The 15589-nt window shown below is 44.2% G+C and overlaps 1 protein-coding gene across 7 annotated transcripts in view; it reads left to right on the plus strand.

Annotated features, from left to right (window-relative positions):
• HS6ST2 (heparan sulfate 6-O-sulfotransferase 2) overlaps nt 1-15589 on the plus strand; it is a 278343-nt gene that overhangs the window by 220551 nt on the left and 42203 nt on the right. For 4 of the 7 annotated variants that reach the window (XM_082716727.1, XM_082716728.1, XM_082716731.1 and 1 more), the window contains one exon: nt 14074-14160. The exons of the other annotated variants lie outside the window; for them this stretch is intronic. In XM_082716727.1, the coding sequence (XP_082572853.1) occupies nt 14074-14160 (87 nt within the window). The remainder of the gene's footprint in view (nt 1-14073; nt 14161-15589) is intronic. 7 annotated transcript variants of the gene reach the window in all.

A 15589-nucleotide genomic window follows, 5' to 3' on the forward strand; every position in this document is an offset into this window, starting at 1 on the left:
TTGCCAACACAAGAAGAAGATGGTGATAACAAGTGATAGAGTTTGACAAGAGAGCAACGCCCCAGGAATCCTGAACAAACAATTAGAAAGAGGCCCAAGGGAAATCAGGAGAAGTGCTTCTCTGCAGCCTTTGACCAAGTCTCCCTAGCTCCCAAAAGAACGTCAACAGCAGATACAACTGCTGATGTGGGGGCAAGATCCAGACAGATGAACCACGCTAGGGAAGGAAAGGCATGGAAAGCCCCATGGCCACTCACACAAGACAACTCAATGGGAGCTGTCCTTCCTGCCATCTAGTGAATGGGTGGTCTGGGGACCCATTGGTTGAAGGCCCACATCCAAATGCGTGTCTCTGGGTTTTCTACCCTTTTCTCTAGCAGCTTAGATCACCAGGAAGGCTGCACCTAACTTAGCTACCTTCAGGTTGCTGCCACTGGCTTCACTTCTAATATGGTATCCTCAGCTGCTAAACATGGGTGAACCTGACAGTATGGAAAATATCCTCTATCCAACTTGATTTTTTAAAAAGTCTGTATAAGACACTGTCCTGTGGAAAACACTTCTGGATTTCCAGGAAAATCTCTGTTAGACTCAGCACCAGGAGTAAGTTTGACTCTCCTGACGAAATGATACCCTTCCTTTTTATCACACATTGAGAAGGCTATTACCCAGCATGTTTCCCTTCTGACCTTGGTTGCTAGGAAACTCAAAGCTAACTCTAACTCTCAATTTCAGGAACCCTGCTGTCTAAGATTTTGAGAATAAGTCTCTCTTTTTGAAGCATTTTTTTATTGATCCTGGTTTCCCCCCAGGCTCCTATTACAGGTGTCCTTTAGGCCAAGCTACCTTGAATTTGGGGTAGTGGTGGGTCATCAATTATAAGAAATACTGCTGTGGCCTCATCTGTGATGGCGGAACACCAGCCGGCATTCTCTGTGGCCCATGCTCCTAGCTCTGACTTTGAGCTCCCTGGAATAAATTCTGTTTGTTAGCCACAGCCTCCCTTTTCTCACTGGATTGGATGCTTTCCCCCTATATAGATCTGTAATCATCATTTCTGTATCAGAAAAGGAGGGCTGCAAAAGCAGCATGGACCTTCCTGTTGTTGGTTTTTGTTTTCTTATCTCTGGAGCCAGTTGTATAAAAGTTCAAGAGGGAAATTTCCACTTAAACCAGAACCTTCCAGCATGGGGACTGCTGACCTGTGGGAATAACCAATGCTAGGATGGTTTTAGTTGGTGCCTTACTTGACTTTCAGCTTATGGCCATCACTTGACAGAATGAAAACGCAACTCTGCCCTGTCTCCTCATTTTTTGAAGGGGACAGCCTGTTCCAGAAGAGGCGTTTTTCAGGAAACAAAGATTCTGTCTTGTGTCCAGAAACCAAAACTGGGTGGGTCAGGGCCCAGACCTGCAAGCAGCCAGCTTTCGCAGTCCACAGTAGGGCACAGGTTATGGATGGCCTTTCTCTAGAGCCATGGGCAGCTGGACACTGTGCTTTGACAGTGCCTGGCTGAGTTTCGACATCTTGACAGGCAGGCAGTAAAGGGCACGTCCCTTTACTTTAAAGAAAACTCCCACCCAGGACTGCCAAGAGATGAGTAGAGCCAAACCTCTTAAGAGAAATTCAAAGAAAATAACAATGACAGAACTTTTTCAGAGAGAGAGGGTCATACCTTCCCTCCAGGGTTTCATCTCCCTCTTGAGTTTCTGGAACTGTAATGCTATACTGCCCTCCCTTGAGCCCTAGACAAGCTAAGAATATTAAAGGTAAATTTCATAAACCACACAGAAAACAAAAGAAGGAAAACATAATTAGCATAGAGTAGATGGGGTCACAAAATCCATAATTCAAAGAATCCCAGGGGAAATATTGAACAGTTTTTCAAAAAGCCCATTTCTTTTGTTCCTAACCCACAAATGATATGCTCATATCCCTTTTAGGCAGCTAGCTGGGTGCCTTTCCTCTAAATGCTATGTTTCTGTCGGGTAAATGCTGTCTTGTTTCCCTTTAAGAGTCAACTCTGCTTTCCCTGGTTGGAATCTTCTGTGCCACTTCTAGGACCCTCCCTTTCCAGATGCAGTCTGAAGCAGTGGTCTTCTTCCCATGGGCATGATGATTAGCTCACATTCTTGAGCCCTAGTGAAGATTCTAGCCCTTCCCAGCTTAAGTTATCTATCTCACCAAGACTCATTCTTTCCACTTCATCAGTGGGATGTTTTAACCCATACATCCCCCACTGAGAGGGATCTGGAAATGGTTTCATATGGTTTAACATTCATGGCATCCCTTCATAGACAGTGTAAATGACAGGGTGAAGGGGGCCATTTTCTCACAAAGTTGAGGGACATAAGGAAGAGGGAAGGGTCTTCCCACAGCCTCTTCTCCCAGCTACCGATGAGGACATTTTCCACAAGGATTTTATTCTTTCCTTCATTGAGGCTTTCACCGAGGCTGGGATCAGATTCTACAGGAAGAACCTGCCCTCTTCCTGGTAGCCCTCCCCCATTTCTCCATTTCCCCTAAGCCAAGAAGTCCTCCCAGACAATGAGGCCTCGCATTGTGGTTTCAGTGTTTGCCGTAGAACAGCGTATGGACACCCAGTCCATACAGGTTTGAAGAATTTGTCAAATGTTAAGTTGGTAGTTTGGTGGCCAGGGAGAAGCAGAGGTTGGTTAATTCAAGGCACAGAGCCTATCTGACAAAAAGGTGGCAGAGCTAGTAGCATGACTCGGGAAATGTCAGCTTCACCAAGTGCAAAGTAAGTGGGTTTGGCATATGGATGACCCAAATTCTGGTGATTACAGAGCCATGATGTTCTTGAAGTTTTGAAGCTAAGGGAACAGTTAAGTCCCATTTTTGATTTTGTACATAATAGAGGGAACAAACAACAGGAACAATAATGAAAAGCAGACTAATTGTTTCTTTGGGAGATTACAAAGAATGGTTTCTTTGGGAGCTGTATTTGCATAAACTTGAGTAGAGTTGCTTTATCTAGTTCAGGCACTAAAAAGATTTCTTATTTTGTTGATCTTTGTTGCAATAAACAAGGCCGAACTGGGGGGGGGGGAAGTGTCCAAAGCCTCTAATTACGGATTTGTTTGGTACAAGATGCTTCCTTCAGCATACCACAGATCATCTTTTCCAGGAACTGAAGAAAACAGGTTGCATGTGATAAAGAAGGTTTATTCTCTATCAAATACTCTTGGCATTATAAAGAATGGCATGACTGTTGAAATAACACAACTCCTCAGAAAAGTCCACTAAAAGAAAGCAACAGGAAGCAGCTGGAAACTTAAGACACACAAATGTCTTATAATCAGCAATTGTAAAGCTCATGGCCCTAGATCCTGTTTCTTCTCTGGCTTGTATGAGCTCACTTTCTCCACTTTAGCTTTTCCTTAATATTCTTCCCAGGCTCTGCTCCTCTCATTCTACACACTCTCCCTGTGTAATCTCTTCTCCTAATGGTGGTTTTCAGCCACCACTAATATTCTGAAGATTCCCAGATCTCTGGAGATCATTCTTCAGCGAGATGTCTATATCCAGCTAAGCTCGGCATTCCTATATCCAACTGTCAACCAAAGTCATAGTCTCGGGGGTCTCAACAGCACACAAAACTCAACAGAACACAAAACAAACCTGTCATCTCTTTCCTATCCCCCCCCCCCCACAAAAAGGCTGTCTACCCTTCTTGTACTATTTATTTTAGCAGATAGAGCCACAACTCATTCGTGTTATTTCATCTTTGGCCCCAAGCCTTTCTGTTTTGTTCTGGACTCTGTGGGGTCCCTGGCCCTGTTTGCTAGGTGCTAGCCAAGTTCTCTCATTAACTTCATGTTCCAGCCTTGGTACATCCCTTGGAGACCTCCCTTCCTTTCTCAGGACCTTTCTTTGCTATCCCGAGGTGCTCTTCTAACTCCTTATTTCTATGAGCCTTTCCCTTGACTGGGTGCAGTACATTCATAAAGAGCCTCTGCTATATGTCTTGGGTTAGACGGGACAGTTACTAAAAACCCCTATTCATTGAGAGAAATCTATGGGTATAAATGATACAAGGCCTAGCTTTTAACAGTGATTTCTGGGTGGCATACAGATAAGATATATTTTGTTTCTCTGAATTATCAGAATTATAATTGTCCACAAACATACCCGGTAAAACCATGTTCGGTTTTCCAAATCTTAACACAACAGAAAGAAGCTGACTGTTGGGCTTTATCCAGAAAAGAATGCCTGGGTGGCTCAGTGGGTTAAGTGTCTGCCTTCAGCTCAGGTCATGATCCCAGGGTCCTGGGATTGAGTCTCACAGCAGGCTCCTTGCTAGGCAGAGAGCCTGTTTCTCTCTCTGCCTGCCACTGTGCCTACTTGTGCTCTCAGTCTCTTTGTCAAACAAACAAACAAATAAATAAATAAAATCTTTTTTTAAAATAAAAGCAAGAAACTTAATGGTCTTTACACATCATAGAATGGATAATGTTTTCAAAGGAGACCGTCCTTAGAACTAGCATGCACTGAAACAGATACCTGAGTGAGTGATATTTGAGCAGTTTAAAAATGAAAATAGTTTCAAGTTTTTAACTGTCTCACTAAATAAAACAGAAAAGCAATAGAACCTTCAGTTTATAGGCTCTGGACTATTAAGAGACACACTGGAGCACAGCTGAGAGAACTTTCTTCCTCTAGTGTCCCAGAAAGCGTGATCAGCACCATTGCTGCCGTGGTCCTTCTGACTACTAAGGAGACAGCTACCCTTTTCAATCTTGAATATATTCACTCCCATAGAAAGCACTGAAAATGCCAAGTTCAGCAACAAGAATATTTGTGAATGCTCCTGCTTTTGGACACCAGCATGTAGCTAGAGAATTGGTATCCCAAAGTCCTGGTGTTCAGATCTGAGGCCTTGGTTGGGCAGGACTGTCCCTGGCTCAGTGACCCAATTTGTCCCAGTTACTCCAGCAATTACAGAGACAGAAGATGACCTGACTCTGCCTGATTCTAGCTCCTATGCTCTTTGCACGACTTCAGAGTTACCCTCCATGAGTTTGGCAATATTCTCCAAATTTGCTGATGCCCACTGCTTTTACCCTACTGGAGTTTCGTTACCTGTGGGCCCTGGAGCTTAGAAATGGCACTGCGAGTGACTGCCATGTTTCTAGGCATACAAAAATTTGAACAAAAAATCCAAAGCCATGTGACTGTTAGTTCACTTGTAACCTAATATCTGTTAGTCAGTCAGTTGAGTTCAACAAACATATATTAGAAGTCAGATTTATTGGGGCACCTAGGTGGCTCAGTGGGTTAAGCCTCTCCCTTCGGCTCAGGTCATGATCCCAGGGTCCTGGGATCAAGCCCCGCATTGGGCTCTCTGCTCAACAGGGAGCCTGCTTCCCCCCCTCTCTCTGCCTGACTCTGCCTACTTGTGATCTTTGTCTCTCTGTCAAATAAATAAATAAAATCTTGTAAAAAAAAAAAAAGTCAGATTTATCAAGATGGTGGTTGGTCAATGGATATTGATGAACTTTTCTTAAAAAAAATATTTTTTGAATCACCAGGTTCAAAAAATATATTTTTAAGAAAAGTTCACCTGTACCCCTGGGGATAAAAATATATGTTTATAAAAAAATAAAAAATTATATTAAAAAAAATATTTTTTGAGATAGAGAAAGTGTGTGTGTGAGTAGGTGTCAGGGAAGTATCAGAAAGAGAAGGAGAGAGAGAGGGAGAATCCCTAGCAGACTCCACACTTAGCACAAAGCCCGACACGGGGCTCAATCTCACAACCTTGAGATCATAACCTGAGCCGAAATCAAGAGTCGGATGTTTAACCGACTGAGCCACCCAGGTGCCTCTCTGTATTGATCACCTTCTACATGACAGATGTTACAAGAAACTTCATGAACAGATATGAATATAATCTGCTTGTTTCCTCAAAGAATTTAACACATACTGTGCAGGCAGAATGGACATTCTTGATAATCAGTAAGAGCAGACTTATCAAGAAGTGAAAACTAAGTGATTATTCATGAGAGAAAAGGAAATGGATAAATGATCGGCCTTCCCCTCACCAACACCCTAGGTTCATATCATTCTGCAGTAGAAAGACAGAATCTCACTATCAAATAAACGAGCTCACCAACGTTCCTTTTTTTTTTTTTCTTCCCTCTGTGTATGAATTCCCGCCACAGCAGTTGGCCTCTTTGGCGTCTCCTAAAAAGTTCACTGAGACTTTTCTGGCCTACTCTGGGGACTCCCTAATGTATAATGTTCACCAAGTAGGCTCCAGTTGTGAATTTCTAATTATGCCAGATCATCTTCAGTAAAGAGAACTCAATTCTATTAAATTCAAGCTCAATTAATGCTGTCAGAGCCAATTTTTATCCCACCCTATCGAGCTCCTCTCTGTGGAGGAATTGCCACTTCCTCAGGAAGGGAGAGTTTCTCCAGAGAGGGACATCTGCGGCCCTTTTGCATTCCTCTGCTTTCCTGGCTCAGGAGCAGTAGACTGGGGAGCCCTTCATTCAAGCAGATTCTAATTGTGTTGCCTGGAAAGCAGGGACAATGGATATTGCTGTCTCTTATCTCTCTCTTAGCGGTGACTAAGTGTGGCTGTCTCGTGCTTCTTGTGAGGCAGTGGTTCCAAAAGTGTGCTCTGCAGCCCGGCAGCCTCCCCGTCACCTGGAAACTTGTGAGAGGTGTAAGTTCTTCAGCTCTGGCCTAGACCCGCTGGATCTAGACCCTGCGACTGGGGCCCAGCCTTCGACATTTTACAAGTTCTCCAGGTGATTCTGCTGTGATTAAGGCTGCGGGCCGCTGTTGGGAGGTGTTTCTAAGTAAGGATACACAGATTTCCCTCTATTTTGTGAACGTTCTCGTAACCCAGGCTTTATTTTCTGATGTATACATTTTAAACACACACTGAAAATCATAATTTTCCTAGTAGTAATTCAGCTTTCTCTTTACCTTCCCTGATTCACCCACACATAAGCAGTTTTCCTCCCTGATTTATTTCCCTAGCACTTCTTCACCCTTGCTTTAGCCCATTGGGTACATTATCTCATGTCCCTGTTAATTGCTCACCTTCTCCACTAGCCTTTGGACCCCTTGAGGGCAGGGACCTTGTCACAGGGATCATTGTATCCCCAAGGCCCAGCACGGTGAAGGGTGCACAGAAAACACACACACACAGTAAATGGGTTTGGAGTAAATACATTGTGCAGTGTTTTATAATTTTCAGAACCATGGGATAGCCTGCAGAAGTGAGCCTGGCAGAGAAGGGAACTGAGATCCAGAGAAGTTAAAGTGACCCGGTGGGTGGATTACAGACCCAGAGCTAAAGGCGAGAGCTTACCTCAGTTTGGGAAGGTTAATGGTCATACTTCCTAAATATTGCCCTCATGAACTCAGCTTAGGAAGCCTGGGATACTTTGGTTCCTCAAGGGCAAAGCCCTTGATTTGCTCCCAGACACGCCCCTCCTACCTCCAGCTGTGGTGATGTTCCCAGCTGGGACATCATGTACCACCCAGGATTCTAAGAGAGGGCAGGGGAGGGTGCCAGTTAGTGAGGCACAGTGCAGAGACAGCACAGCAAAGGGAGTCGTGGCAAAAAAAAAAAAATAGGAGCAGATTGTAGCGTTATCGGAGGAGGTACAGTCTCGGATGTTCGCTTAGTCCTCAGTAAATGGAGCCACAAGGAAAAGATAGGAGCTGCAAGTGAAACCAAGTTTTCTCTCCTTTTTTTTGAGAATTTATTTATTTATGGAGTTGAGGGAGAGCATGCATGAGTAGGGGGAGTGGCAGAGGCAGAAAAAGAAGCAGAGACTCCCCACTGAGCAGGGAGCCTGACACCGGCCTGAATCCTAGGACCCTGGGATCATGACCTGAGCTAAAGACAGGCGCTTAACCGACTGAACCTCCCAGGCCCCCAGAAACCAAGGTTTCAAGCTCAGTTTTGTTCATTGCCAGCAGCACGGAATGAACTTCATGAGCTCTTTTTGTTATGGGAATGGGTTGACTGTGATTGTCACCCACCTCACCTCTCGGCGCCTAGCTCACCTCATCTTCTGTAAGCCTTCTGGCTGGGCTAAGAGGCTGGGGAGAAGCAAGCTATGGTCATGGGGTAAGGAAAGTCACTGGCCCACACAAAGGACAGGGTCTGCATTTTCCCATGTTAAGCTTAACATTGAACTCTACATAATTAAGTCAAATGACTCAGGGTCTTCTGTTTGGACCCCCGGGATACAAGACTTTGTAACACACTTGTAAATCCCCATAAACTGGGGTGGACATAAGCTGATGATGGCATAGGCTGCTCCCCAACACCTCCCTCAAAACATCTGCTTATTAATCACAATGCGGTGCTGTCCCATCAGGCCTTGTTGCCTGTCCTCATAGCTTTGACTTCCACTTGGGAGTAATGACTATACATCTGACCCTTTCTTTCTCCTTAAGCTAAGGTGTCATCTCTCTAATCCCCTGCTGGACACTCTCCATCAACACCCTAACTCAGGATGCTCCAAACTGAATCCATCAACTTGTCTCATCCAGATTCCCTCCCAGCCAGTCTGTCTTTTTCACTGGCAACTTTGTTTTCCTAGCCATTCAGCTTCCAGACCCTCTCAAGCAGCTTTCCTGTAGATTTCAATCTCATTCTTCAGATGTAGTCAGTTGCCAGGTTCTGTCATTTCTTTTGCTGCCCTGCCTGGTCTCCTTCTTTCCGCCGCCCCCCCCCACCCCCGACTGCCATTCCGGTCAAGGCTGCCATCATATTTCAGGGCTCCATCACCCCAAATCTTGCAGTACTGGAGCTAGGTGTAAATGCAACAGCTGTAAGACACTCCAATCATCTGTAACCCAGGTCCAAGCTCTTGGGAAAGATACAAGTGAATGGCCAGTTTAAATGAGAAAATAATATAATTTAGGAAGTGATTCATGTTCTTTCTTGATCCCAGCTAGGCATTCAGGGTGGTGACCTGGACAGGAAGAGCTGTGCTAAGAGGTGAAGAGAGCAAAACAGCAAAAATAATCAATGAGTCTATTGCTCCAGTCCCCGATGCCCCTGTGGGGAGTTGTGAGAGTGAAAAGTTAATGGGGGGGGGGCAGGATAATGTGAGCATCCCGGCTATCTCTTCCAAGAGCTCTGCAATTACAAAGTAATTGTGAGCGTATGTGTGAATGGTTTACCTGATCACTTTAATTCCCTCTGCTCTGTAGTTAAGAATCTTAAGGCAGCAAGAAGTTCTATGCCTTGCTGGCAGCCAAGATTAGAACTTGAGATATTTGAATACATGCTTTGAAAAGATGAGGTTGCTCCGGAGAGATCACAGTTAACACCATACTTCCTAGCAATAAAGATGAGCTGTTCTCGTCCCTGAAAGCCTGTCATTATCTGCAGTTAAGCAAAGAAATGCTAGGGAAGGAAGCTAACTGAAAACACAGGTTGGCGAATTGAACTTTCTCTGCTCGGTGATTCACAGAAATATAGATAATAAGAATGGGACACTTCAAGGGGTATGGACAGGAATTGAGACAGTTTTGGTGGAAGAAAACAAAAAATTTTGGAGCAGAGAAAGAAAAGCATTCAGGACATAACCCAGCAAGATAGGAAAATGAAATATAGAAGCCTCATCAGCTCTAATTAAAGGAAATCAATATTTTAAGCGATGTCTTGCTCAGTAACAGAACAAGGACAAAAATACTTCAGAAATGTGAGCCTCTTAGAAAATAGGAAAGCCAGTTTGCATGGGGAAGCAAGCATGATGAAGAAGCGATCATCATTTCAAAGCCCTTCAAAAGACGACCACTTGGAGGATATGTTATACAGGGAGCTCAAGCGCTTGCTGGAGAAGCAGATCAGACGAGCTTCTAGCGCTGGTAGAATCTATACTTTTTAAGTGCATTTCCTCATCCTGTGAGCTTCAAGGAGCCCAGAGTCATCTCAAGGGAGCAGTTAGCTACCATTTCCCTGGATAGATCTGAAGTAACCTCTTAATGACAGCTTGGGTTACATGTCAGTTACCTCTTAGGAGAACACACACTGGAAAAGATGAAGAGCTATACAAGTGCAGTAGGGTTATTATTATTCACAGGTCCTAGCCAGCTACTCAAGCAAGCTTGCTGGAGAACCCTTTCCAAGCTCCACCTGTCCTTAGGGTCCACGTGATGATCAACCAACAGGCCAATTCTAACTAGACTGGAATCTAACCAGAGTACAGTCTGCCCAGGCCATTCTAATCTAGGAATGGAAAATGTGTGACACGTATGTCACCACCTCCTCTCTCTCACCAGTGCCAGGCATTGATAATCGATCACGGCACTCTCTCTACTGAGCCCAGAGGCAGCTCTTTCCGTTTGTTTGTTTGACAGGTATTTTCTGAGTGCTTTCTTAAGAGCTAGGCAGATCAACAATAGAATATAAACAACACTACACGCACTATATGCTCAGTGCCAAACAAAAGATACGTAGCCTTTATGACAGCCCGACTCTCCTGGAATTCAATTCCCTGAAACACTGACAATTAATTTTTTAAATTTCATTGCTGTTACAGTTAACGCAGTGCGACTAGTTTTCATGGGTCCGAGATGAATTAATTCCATAAAGAGCCCACGAAGTACTATAGGAAATGCAGAAGTTTCTGTATACCACCCATCAAGAAAGTGAGCTGAGTGTGTTTGAAACTGCTAGGTTCTTCTCCCTCAAGTACCTCTCTGATCTAAGAGAAAAATCCAGATTGGAGTGGATCTGATTGCCATTTTGGGTTAAGTACACTGGATGCCATTTCAGCATCAAATTATTCAATCAAAAACACTTCGAAAATGCTGGAGAGTTGGGTTAGTCAGAATTTTCCCACCTGAATACAATGTGCATAATACTGCACATTTTCCCCCAAGTTTCTAGTGTTGGAGACATTATTTGTGGAGCCTGTGGAAAAATGGCTTACTTGATAGATGGAGACAGGCAGACAGGCAGACAGACAGAAGGAGCACTAGCACTCATTAACTTTTCCTATCAAGAGCTCACCTGGAGTAGTCTCCATAGACCTTTCATGAGGCTGGCTGTGAGGCTGAGTGGAGGAAGCGCGGATTCATAGTTTCAGGGATTTCAGGCCACAGCCCATAAGATCTCAACCCAAAGAGGAGATGAAAGTAAAGAGACAAAAGAATGACAACAGGAGTAAGTCTGTTTCAGATATATGAGTTGGCAACTAGCTCAGAGTCAACACAGCTCCCCTCCTATTTCATGTCCCAAATTATCATCTATATAACCCTAAGCAGGTAGGGCTGATTCCTCTAAGTCCCTGAGATCCCTGGATGCTCCTGTGGCCAGCGTTCTTGACAGCATCTGAATCTTCAGGTCCTTGACCTGTGTTTTTCCAGATCTCTGAGGCTCCCAGACAGTCTGTGGCAGCAGGATTTTCTCTTTCTGGCTCATGGGGCACTTCTGGAACACGCAGGGTCCTGCTGTCTCAAGGTTTCAGAATTAGAGCGTCTTGTTCAGACTTAGCTACTGAGCCTGGAACTTTGGGGCAGACCAATGAGTCTTTTCCCTCAGTGTCCCCAAGCCTTTCTAGACAACAATCCTTAGTATATCTACAAAACGAGCCTCCTGGAATCCGGGTCTGCCAAAAACTGTGCCTGGTCCCTGCCCCACTTTCGGATATACTTCACCACTACCAATGCATCAGCTGTTTGCCCAGAAGAGACGTTTTGGGTTCTTTGATTACTTTCAGTCTCAGTCATGGTACCATACCTTCTGTATGTGATTTTCCTCTGAGAAAGTTTTTGTTTCTATTCCCTTCAGATCTGGATGTACAGGACTTGGCAGTAGGTCAGAGGGGTCCTTATTCCTATCTTTTAAAGGACTACTGCTCCCAGACCACTCCTGTCTAGAGCAGCAGTTAACAATAAGAAAGCTGCCACTGACGGCTGCCAGCTTTCCCTGATGTCCTGCCGCGCCCTGCATGGAGCTTAGACGGGGTCACTTGTCATGCAGATGATAAAGGACTCTTGTGTCCAAGGCACAGGCATGGGAATTTAGCAGTGAGAACGCGTGTTCTTGCATTGAAAAGGATGTGGATGCCTGAACTTGAATGACCACCTAGTCGGAGCCCACCCCCACCCTGCTGCTATAGCTTGCAAGATCAAAAGAGCTGTTGTTCCACAGTGCTTCCACTGAAGTTTCCCACTCCCTTGTGTCTGATTGAGGGGCAAGGCCGAGGAAGGCTTGGCGGCCAGTGACCAGGATGTGCAAGTGAGGAAATTGAGCCCGGCTTGGATTTGGCAATTCATAGCATATTGCCTCCTTCACGTGGGACTGCCCTGACATGTTGGAGGAGACGGTTTTGAATTCTTCCAAGTTAGTCTCTTGCCTCATTGCTTGGTATGATCTCTTAGTTTCTGAGCTCGGCTCTGCATGAGGAAAGCAGCAGGTATGGTCCCAGGTGCGGCTAAGGAGTTCTTTGCTAGAAAGTCATACGAGATAGGCCAGTGCATAATGGAGTCTGCAGACCCCACTCAGAACGTAACCCCAGTCTTGTGAATCCGTGAGCAGCACAAGGAAATGGTCCCTGCACTGTGCAGGAATCCCAGCAGTCTTATTTGGCAATCTTCTGGTATTTCCTCTGGGGACAGAATGCGTGCTCCCTCTTTCTAGAAGTTCTGCCCCCTCCGGCGGAAGGAGCTCACTTTGGTGTCTCCTACTCCCAAGAACTGTTGGGGCTTTTGCTATCTGTCTGATTAGCCCTCATCTGTGCCCACACCCTTCTGTGTTACCTTGGTGATCCTCCAGAACTTATGATTCTCTTTTGTTCCAGTTCTATCCATATCGACATTTAAAGCTGATGAGTGCAGGGCAGCCCATCTTTAACCCCACATATAAATACAGTGACTTGCAGGTACTTATTTCTGAGGCACTTAAAAGATTGGTAAGTATCTGGAAAGCTCTTTGACATTCTCTGAGACAATATTCTATGCCTTTGGAAGGCTCCATTATCTTCACCGAAAGCCAAGATATGCATTTTTCTTTTTTACCTTCACTTTTCATAAAAGGTTATGCTGACGTAGATCTGAGTAACAAAAAAAAATCTTTCTGATGAAATCAGGATAAAGCATAAATAATTCCACACATCATCAAGTGGAGAGAAAGGCTTTGAATTGGTTTCCATGGAAATCTGAAGATGAAGTAAAGTAATAATTTCCAGGCAAAGCAGCTGAATTGAAGATAATGGTAAAAATAGTTTGATAAAGAAAATAGAATAAAGTAATCAAGAAGACTCCAATCAATTATTCCTTTTTGTTTACCTTCAAGTGATTAATTTGTCTGCGTTTATTAACCTGATGAGATTAAGCAGACCTTCCTAGTGATTTATTTCGTAATTGTTTCCAAGGTTTGACATAAGCTGTGGAGTTATTAAAGGTGGAGATTTAAATTCAATTACTCATGAAGCAGGTGGTGCTTTTCTTGAAAGAATATCTGAATTCACGGCCTTCCCGTGTTAACATTATGAGGAAAAATTATTAATTCATCTGATAGTATCTCCCAAAGACTTTTAGAAGTCATTTGACATCCACATACTTCACTAAAAGTCAGCAGCTTCAGAACTGAACTTGTAATGCAGACACTCTAGAGACTGAAAAGAAAGGAATTTATGTTAAAGACTGGTTATTTTTACAATTTCTTTCTTTCTTTCTTTCTTTCTTTCTTTGTTTCTTTCTTTCTTTCTTTCTTTTTTTTACTGGAGCCTCCCTTGGGGTCTGGACTATGGTACTATCATTAATGGACTCCACCAGCTCAAGCTCTGAATGCCAAAAGGATAGATTTCTTCAAACTTGACCAGTGGTTCTCACTCTCGTTACCTTTGGAGGGCTCACCACTGGATAAGATCATGCTGTATTTTGACAGGAGAAAAAGAGAGAGAGACACACACACACACACACACACACACACAGAGAGAGAGAGAGAGAGAGAGAGAGAGAGAGAGACTGAGCTGGAAAGTATTTAAATGAAATGACTAATTGCTTTTTGTCTCTGTGGTCATTGTTGTATATATTTTTTTCTATTCCTTCTGTGGGTGTAGTAAGGATAGACGGGGTTCTCCAAACACTAATCCAGGCGCCAACTCTCCATCATCCACAAAGGCCCGGAATGCATCTAAGAGTGGGAAGTAAGTGAAAAGTGTCCCTGTGCATAGCATATCACCAAGCCTTGTGCTGTCCTCATTTTGTCTTTCATTCATGCTCATTCAACAAAGATTTGTGGAATGCCGTCTGTGTGCCTCACACGGGGCTAGTCACTGGGGAATGTAAATGAGTAAGGCATGTGTCAAGAATTTCGGGTATACGAAGGACTAAAGATGCAGGAGGAGAGGGATAGGAAAGTCGGGCTGAGTGTGAAGGGCAAGGAGTTAAAGCAATGCAAGATTCGGACTATGTGTTTCAAAAGTGAAAGAAAGAAGCTGCAGCACTGATTCGTCATTGTATGAGTTGCAAAACCCATGAAACTCTTTGACCCATACCCATAAGGTTTAGGATTGAGTTGGAAAAGTCTGGGAAACCATTCCACGAATGTCCTGATTTAAGTACATTTCCATTGTAACCATATCGCTGATTTACGTGATATATATATTCCTTTCCCAGTAACCAGCATGTACCATGTCCTACATGCAACTGTCTTTGTGGTATTGCCAAAAGTTGTACTGGCTGAGTATCTGTGATGTTAGATTGACCTCTTTGGGTTAATTCCAGAAAACAGCCTCGGCTGATCCAGCCAACTGGATTCAGCAGAGCATGCTGTAACAATGTGGTCCTCTGCAGGTGACATACCTCCGATTAGGGGCTTCCCCTCCGAAGTGGCTGCAGCCCTCTGGTGAATGACTTGGGTTCTCTGTAGGCTACGTCTCTCAGTGGCATAGGGCACTATGACAGGCAAAAATACAGTCCAGAAGGAGGACCCAGCCTGCATCTTGGAGAAGATGAAAGATGCCTTCATCATGCTAAAAGCTCTAATCTAGCAACAAGATATATCACTACAAGAGCATGGCTTTGCAATGGAAGGTGAATTTGTAATGGTCATATATTTTATGTATTCAGTGTCAGACCATAAGAGCTGCATTTGGAATATGATCTTATATTCAATTCCCAAAGTGAAAGAGCCATTGGCTGCCTTCCCCCCCCCCTTTCTTCTCCTCCTGAATACCATTTCAGGTTTGCCTATCAAGTCAAATGCGGTCTATATTGGAGAATATAGAAAGCAGTGGTGAAGACGTAAGACTGAATCTCCAAGCACTTATAACTCATTTCCGTGATTTATCACCACACACCACAGTCAAAAATACTCTATAAGTGATGAAGGAAGGGGATTGATGCACCACAGTCCCAAGCAGATGAACATTTCCAAATTAGTCCCAATTCAACATCAGCATGTGCGCTCAGTGAGCAGATAAGGCACTGGAGAGTCACTCTCACCACCATGCTCGCAGAAATGGCGGGCCACATCTGGGGCCCTGGTTTTCCCCTGTCACCCTGACAACTACAGGGCACAGTCTCCATGTATTAGACCCTGATGTATTGCGCAGGATGTACCTGATTGCTATT

Source organism: Mustela nivalis (assembly GCF_964662115.1).
Source record: "Mustela nivalis genome assembly, chromosome: X".
In the NCBI taxonomy this organism is placed as follows: Eukaryota; Metazoa; Chordata; class Mammalia; order Carnivora; family Mustelidae; genus Mustela; species Mustela nivalis.